A 7,803-nucleotide genomic window follows, 5' to 3' on the forward strand; every position below is an offset into this window, starting at 1 on the left:
AGTGACCAGGGGGAGCCGCACAGCTGGACAGTGACCGGGGAGGGCTGCACGGAGCTTCTCAGCTGGACAGTGACCAGGGGGGCCGCACAGCTGGACAGTGACCAGGGGGGCCGCACAGCTGGACAGTGACCGGGGGGCCACACAGCTGGACAGTGACCGGGGGGCCGCACGGAGCTTCTCGGCTGGACAGTGACGTGGAAGCTCTGGGCACTGTGGGTAGGGAAGAGCCCAGGGCAAAGGGGCCGCAGGGCTGACCCAGGGCAGCAGCTGGTGCTGAAAATGGAATCGGCATCCTGTGCGCCAAGCCTGGGGCCCAGTGCTTTACAATGCTCCTCTCATCTGATCCTGGGAGGGCAGTGCTACCATCATGCTTATTTCATAGATGAGGAAACCGAGGCAGGCTGCAGTGACATGGCTTACCCAGGGTGACGTAGCTTATAAATGTTTAAGGGCTGATTTGAACTCAGCTCTTCCCAACTCCAGGCAGCCTGGAGGACAGAGAGGAAGGGACAGCCGCTGTGGGTGGTGGGAGGAGCCTGCCCCGGGTCTGGAAGGGAGCCGAGGGAGGGTCCGGCCAGAGCCCCCACCCCTGCCCCTGGCTCCCCGGGGGGCGCTGTCCCCAGGTCTATGCTGCCCGATGTTGTGGACGACTTCAGACTCCGCAGGCTCCCTCTGAAGGGCCTGGAGACCATCTTCTACTCCTCCTACGTGTTCTTCACCAAGCTGTCGGCGGCCGGGGCACTGGGCATCTCCACCCTGAGCTTGGAGTGAGTGACTGGGCATGGCCAAGGGGAGTGGGGGAAGGAAGGGGGCAGGGGGTGCAGGGGGGAGGGCCAAAGGAAGGGTGGGGGATGGGGACCTCAGGGGAGCAGGGCAGGGGGGTGTGGGGCCCCAAGGGGCTCAGGGCGGGGGGCCCCGGAGCCCCGAGGGGCATGGGGGGATGGGGAAGCCATGGGGCCCTAAAGGGCATGGGGGGACAGGGGTGCGGTGGGGCCCCAAGGGGCTCAGGGCGGGGGGCCCCGGAGCCCCGAGGGGCATGGGGGGACAGGGGGAAGGGACGAGGGAAGGGGGTGGGGAGGTGGGGAGCAGGGCAGGGGCCTTCATGGGATTTTGTCTCAGGTTTGCAGGGTATGAGGCTGGTGCCTGTAAGCAATCTGACAAGGTGGTCATCATGCTCAAAGTTTTGATCGGCGCTGTCCCCACCAGCATGGTGCTGATAGGCCTGGCCATTCTGTCCGTTTACCCCATCACTGAGCAGTGGCGTCAGGAGACTGCCCACAGGCTGGAGATGCTGAGGTGGGCACCTCCATCGGCTGGTCTGTGAGGCCACACAGAGACGTGCTCATGGACATGTGAGCTCGGGTGCACACACAAGAACATGGACACGGGGACTTGCATGCAAACATGCAGCTGCATGCATGTGATGCCCCCCACCCCCTTCAGTGAGGAAGATTGGTCCTGCTGACCCTCGGCCCAGGGAGAATTCAGAGCAACTCAGGAGGGATTTTTTAATACCTCTTACACCCATAGGTCAGGCACAAAACCAGAGCTGCTGCTGCCCACCAATAGCTGGCCTTCCTCCTGGGCAGTGGCTGCTGAGGCATCAGATCAGCCAGTACCACCAGCCATGGACACAGTGAACACAGAATAACTCTGACGAGGAGCAATCAGATAGGGCTTCTTGGAAGAGGCTTCACTTGAGCTGAGACAGGCAGGAATTGGGGATTCCAAGAGAAAGAGTGCTCTAGACACGGGGGCCAGTAGGTGCACAGGTACAGAGGTGGGACACATCCTATTGCCTGGGGAGCCCGTGGAGCTCACTGAGCAGGGGAGTGACAAGGGAGAGTTTGTGTCCGCAATATCTCTCATACACAGAGGGTATCGGTGACAAGTTGGTCGACTGGGTCAAAGGTAGTTGAGGGTTGAAGGATAAATCCTGAGCAAAGGCCATCGGATCGAGCCAGTGAGGGAGACGTTTCAGGGAATGAGGAGGTTGGAAGCCAGGTTGCCCTGGCAATAAAAATCTAATAAGTAGGTAAGTGGAGAGGTGATCCTGGGCATCTGACAGATAAAGCCAGGACTACGGACTGTCTGCCCCCTGGCCTCCCCTGCCCTCCAGGAGCTCACGAATAAGGAAGGAGGCAGCAGGCAATGAGCTCTTAATTAATTAAGAAATGTACTGGGCAAGCTGGAGGCAAGCTGGGGGAGGGCTGGGAGACTGGGTCTTAAGGAACGACAGGGAAGCCAAGAGGCAGGGCTGACCGCGAGGGAGCTTGGGTCACTCAGAGCAAAGCCCTGGAGCCAGGACATGGCTATGAGGCACAGACCCTGCCCTGGACACAGAGATGAGGGAGAGAGCCGGGTTTGGGGCAAAGTGAGGTGAAGGATGTCTACGGGCTGTCCGATCTGAAATGCCCAGTGTCCACCTGCAGTCAGGAGAGAGCTTGGGGCCAGAGAAGTGGGTTCTGGAATCTGCTGCATGTGAGAGCATACTTCATGGGGGCAGAGGAGCTCCCCCAGTGAAGATGTCTGGAGGGAGGAGAGCGGAGGACCCAGGACAGAACTGCCAGGGACACCCGTGGTTAGAGGCCATGGTCAAGAGGAGGAGCTGGCCCAGGAGACATAGAAGGAGTGGTCAGAGAGGGAGGAAAAGAACCAGGAGAGAGGGTGTCCTGAACACCTAGAGAGAAGAGAGGTTGGGGGAAAGGGTGACTAGCAGGGGCAGAGGCCGAAGATTGGTTGGAGGAAAAGCTAAGAGGTCCTCGGTCACTTTAGAGAGAAGAGTGTCAGAAGCCGATTATGAGGCAGCGAGAGAGAAAGTGGGGGAACAGAGTGGAGATGGCCTTTTCGAGCTTGGCCATGACAAGGGATAGAGGGCTCAGAGGATGGCAGTGTCCAGGATTTGGGAGGCCTGGACAGCTCCATAGGCAGCAGTGAAGGAGAGGACAGTCATGGAGAGGGTAAAAATGAGAGATGCAGGTCTACAGTGGCCTTGGGCTAGCGCTGGGGGAGCCGGCCTTGGTCAGGGAGGGGGCCTCCTCCTCTGGGATGGGAGCAGTGTTGGGGGTGGGGGTGGGGGCAGCCTCCTCCTGTAAGCAGGAGCCCTTTCCCACGCTCGGCTTTCTTCTCCCTCACAGGAAGGAGGTGCCCATGTCCAGTAACCCCAGGCCCGGGGAAGGTCAGGGTGGAGCCGCTCAGGTCACAGGTCCCTGAGCCAGCCATGCAGGGCCAGACCTAGCAAGTCTGGCTCCCAGCCCGGGTTCTAACCCAGCCTGGGCTCTAAGAAGGAGTTAGGGCCAGGCATTTGCAGTGGGAAGGTAAGCCCAGGACAAGGCTGCTGTGAGCCTGGCAGCCTGGGGCCAGTCACACAAGGAGCTGGTGCAGCAGCCCCTGGGTGGAGCCTGAAGGCCATTTCCATCTTCCTCCCCTTCAGAAAGGCGGAGATGTTCCCCTCCTAAACCTCCTCCCCCTCACCCCTCTTGGCTGGTACTGTGAAGACAGCACCAGCCTCCCACTACCTCAGAATCACCAACTTCCCCAACAGTTTCCCCAGCCCCACCACCACACCCAACAATGGTCCCAAGGCCTGGGCTTTCACCTCTGCAGCATCTCTCTCCAGTGCACTCCTGCTCTCCTCTGTCCCTGCCCCCACCCTCGCGCCTGGCTGTGGCAACAGCTGCAGGGGGGCTGCCTGCCCCTGCCTCTCCCCACGCCAGTCACGGAAGGGATGTTCCGAAAGCACAGATCTGACTGCATCACTCTCACCACCCCAGTAGCTCCCCATCACCCTCAGGATCAGACACAAGACACTCTGCTTGGTCTTCAAAGCCCTTCCTAATGTCCCCCACTCCTCCCTTCCCAGACTCCCCAACACATCCTCTTTGGTCCGGTGACTGGCCTCCTGGTTGCCCCAGGCCTGGAACACTCTGCTCTGACCACTCACCTCCCCGGCCTCCCCCTTCTGCCCAGCCTCACGCCAGGGCCTTCCCCTGTTTCTCCCGAGTGTAGCTTGTCCGCCCACCCCCATGCCCACCATTAGATGGGAAGCTCCGCAAGCACAGGGACTGTCTTTTCCCTCTTTTGTGTCCCAGTGCCCGGTACACAATCGGTGCTTAATAAATGTTTACTGATTGATTACCTGCCAAAGGCCAGCAGTGTTCTAAGTGCTTTTCTCAGGTTTCAGAAAGGTCACAGCTTTGCAGGAGCAGAAGCAGAAGGGGCTGTGTGCACCCACACACCCCAAAAGCACACACCAAAGGACGTGTGTGGCCTTTTCTGATTTAAAAAAAGAGAAAAGGTGGATTGATGCTGCAGCAGGTACATCTCATGTGGGCTGGGCGAGGGCTGAGGTCACTGCCTGGGACCCTAAGTGCAAATGCCCCCCTTCCCTCAGGAGGGGTGTGTCCCTGCTGGATGCCCCTCCCCGCTCCCTGCTGGATGGTCTATGAGGAGAGAATGTCCTTCTAGTTCAGCACCCGAGGCCTGCCTGGCCGCAAGTCAGGTCTGGCCTACACAGACCCCCCTGCTCTTTCTTCTTCCTTTTACTTTCCTTCTTTTTCAAAGTGGATTTGTTTTGAAGGTAAATTCTAAAACTTAAATACAAAACAAGAAAAGAAAGAAAGAAGCTTTGCCACATGCACAGCAGGACAACACAGCAAGAAATGCCCATGTCAAGAAGGCCTATGTGAGAAATGCTCCCTGCCCTGCACTTTCTCCCTTGTTCATTTCTTCCTCCTTCCTCCCCCTTCCCACCACCCAAGCCTACAACTAAGCATGGAAATGCACACACATGTACACATACCATACATACACACATGTGCATACATACAAAGCGTGTGTGCGCACACATGCATACACACATACACTTAGATATGTACAATCACACTCACATATAGGCATATCCATTCACGTGTCTATGCAAGGCCGTCCTATACTCCTCCGTCCTCTGTCTCTCTGAGGGTGGAGGATGTCTCCTTCATAGGTTCAAGTCTTCCCATATTTTTCTAAGTCATCATCTAAACTCATCATTTCCTACACCACAGCAACATTCTGACCTTCCACTATCTAGTTATACACAATACCGATTAAAATGGCTGACATATGGTGTAGTTTCCCCATTTTCCCTTTTAATTAAATCTATTTTAGCTTTAACTTTGCCTGAGAAGATGATTACTACACCTTCTTTTGTCCTCTCATAAATCCTACTCCTGATCTTTATTTTGTTTGTGTATATCTCTTATGCCCCATCCCTCCTGACTCCTCTGCTTTCCTTCTGCCTTTATCTTGCCCTCCTTTACTTAACCTACCCACCATCCAAAGATCCCTCTCTTATCCTCTCCACTCTCCCTAACCCCTTAGCCTTGTGTTTCTTTCTGAATTTAGAAGACTTTTATGCCCTTCTAGAGATATGTTTTGAACATATATGTGTGTGTATATATATAGTGAGAGAGAGAGACCCATTCCCAATGAGAGTACAATTCTTTTTTTTTATTTTTTTATTTTTTTTTAAGCAGTTAGGGTTAAGTAACTTGCTCAAGGTTACACGGCCAGTTATTTCTGGATGTGGTGCTAAGTATCTGAGCCCAGATTCGATCCCCAGGTCATCCCAACACGGGGGCCAGTGCTCTTACTTGAGAGTACAATTCTAAAACTACCAGCCCTCCTTGCCCATCTAATTCCTCTATGTCCATTCCTCCTCTTGTATCTCATTTGCATAAGATAATTACTTTTTACCTTTTCCTAAACAGTTTACTTTTTAGCATTGCATAATACTCAACTCTCTTCCAATGTTTCTTTTGAGCTACCCAATTACTAATAATAATCTTAAACATACAGGTTATATTTCTTCATATAAAAAGTAAACACTCTGTCCTTGAGTCCCTTGTAATTACTCTCTGATGTTTACCTTATATTTCTCTTAACTCATATGTCAAATTTTCTATTGATTGCAGGTCTTTTTGCAACAAAAATCCTGAAAGTCTGGCAATTCATTGAATACCCATTTTTTCGTTCAGGCTTATACTTAACTTTGCCATGTGTGATACCTTTGGCCACAACCCCAATTCTTTTACTCTTTGATATATTAGTCCAAGCCTTGCAATCTTTTAGTGTTGCTACTGCTAGGTCCTGTGTGATTCCGACTGTGGCTCTGCCATGTTTGCATTTTTTTCTTGTTGCTCATGACATTTTCAGCTTGCGCTGGGGGATTCAGAATCTAGCTGTAATATTTCTGTGTGTTTTCCTCATAGACTCTCTTTCAGGTGGTGATTGGTGGATTTTTTTTTCTATTTCTACTTACCCCTCTTGTTCTAGTGCTTCAGGACAATGTTCTTGAATTATTTCTGGTATTATTGTATTAAGATTATTTTTTTATTATAGCTTTCAGGTAATCCAATTATTCTTATATTTTCTCTTTTTGATCTGTTTTGCAGATCAATTATTTTTCTTGTAAGATGTTTCACCTTCTTTTCTATTTTTTCATTCTTTACATTTTGTTTTGTTATTTTTGGACTCATAACTTTGCTGGCTTCCCCTTGCCCAATTCTGATTTTCAAGGAGTCATTTTCTTCCTTGAGATTCTGGATCTCCTTTTCTAGTTGTTGAATTTCTTTTCACAATCTTCTTGTTTTTCTTTTTAAAAATTTTTTTAAATAAATTTTTCCTCAATCTTTTTCATTTGATTTTTAAAGGCTTTTTAAAGTTCTATGAATTCTTTTTGAATGGGTGACCATTTGATATTACTCTTTGGGGTAGAAGAAGCTTTTTTTTTTTTTTTGCTTCAATACCTTCCTCTGAAATCGAACCCCAGTCATCTCTGCCCTTCTATAAGTGCCCACAGACAGTGCCTTCCTGTCCCGCTGCTTCTGCATGCATCAGGGGTGAGCTGGTTCTTTCTCATCCAGGGCCCTGTTTCAGCAGCACACTGGGTCTGCTGTCCTTTATCAGTGGAGGTTCCCTCAATCTTCCCCCACCCAAATTCCTGTGGCTGAGGCCCAGGTAACTCCCACTCCAGCCAGCCCCAGGCCCAGCACTTGATGTTCCAGCAGAACTAGCCTGGAGGTGTTTATTCTTCACAGGGATCAAATCTCAGATCTTCTCTGGCTGTCCCAGGAGGACTACTGTTCTGCCCCAATTCTTGTTTGTTTCTACCACTCTACATTCATCCTGAGGCACTGTTTCGTTTTGTTTGTGGGGGAAATCTGGAGAGCTTGAAGTTTTCTGATCTGCTCTGCCATCTTCCCAGAATCCTCTCAGAGATGCCACCAAGTTCTGAAATCACGATCATTTCTGAATGTAACTACTCCACTTTGCAACACACAAAAACGGATGCTTCTAATAGACAGAGCATGTACGAGTGCTTAATGTGTACCAGGCATAGTGCTAAGTGCAGGAGACACAAAGACAAGCAAGCAAGACAATCCCTACTCTCAGGAAGCTTACATTCTAATAGGGGAAGACAACACATAAAGAAGAACTGATAGAGAGGCTTATACAAACTGATGCTGAGTGAGAAGAGCAGAACCAGGAGAAATTTGTACACAATTACAGACACAACATCTGTGTGATGACCAACTTTGACAGACTGGACTCTTCTTAGCAATGCAAGGCTATAAGTTAATCCCAAAAGACTCATGATGGAGGGAGATGTGTGCATCCAGAGAAAGAAGTAGAAAGAACGGAGTCTGAATGCAGACTGAGGCAAACTGCTCTGTCTTTTTTTTTTTGTTTGGTTCCGTTTCCTCTTTCCCATTGTTCATTCCATCCAAGACAATCCTTCTTTATAACCTGACTAATGTCTAATGT

At 51.2% G+C, this 7,803-nt stretch overlaps 1 protein-coding gene across 2 annotated transcripts in view; it reads left to right on the forward strand.

Annotated features, from left to right (window-relative positions):
- MFSD2B (MFSD2 lysolipid transporter B, sphingolipid) overlaps window positions 1-4,146 on the forward strand; it is an 11,154-nt gene extending 7,008 nt beyond the window's left edge. For both annotated transcript variants that reach the window (XM_069097337.1, XM_069097338.1), the window contains 3 exons: window positions 624-767; window positions 1,120-1,296; window positions 3,138-4,146. In XM_069097337.1, the coding sequence (XP_068953438.1) occupies window positions 624-767; window positions 1,120-1,296; window positions 3,138-3,213 (397 nt within the window). In that variant the 3' untranslated portion in view covers window positions 3,214-4,146. The remainder of the gene's footprint in view (window positions 1-623; window positions 768-1,119; window positions 1,297-3,137) is intronic.
- The last annotated feature ends 3,657 nt before the right edge of the window (window positions 4,147-7,803 follow it).

The sequence above is a fragment of the Petaurus breviceps genome, unplaced genomic scaffold (assembly GCF_028583685.1).
Source record: "Petaurus breviceps papuanus isolate PSGF00001 unplaced genomic scaffold, PetGlider_PUasm1.0 356, whole genome shotgun sequence".
NCBI classification, from domain to species: domain Eukaryota; kingdom Metazoa; phylum Chordata; class Mammalia; order Diprotodontia; family Petauridae; genus Petaurus; species Petaurus breviceps.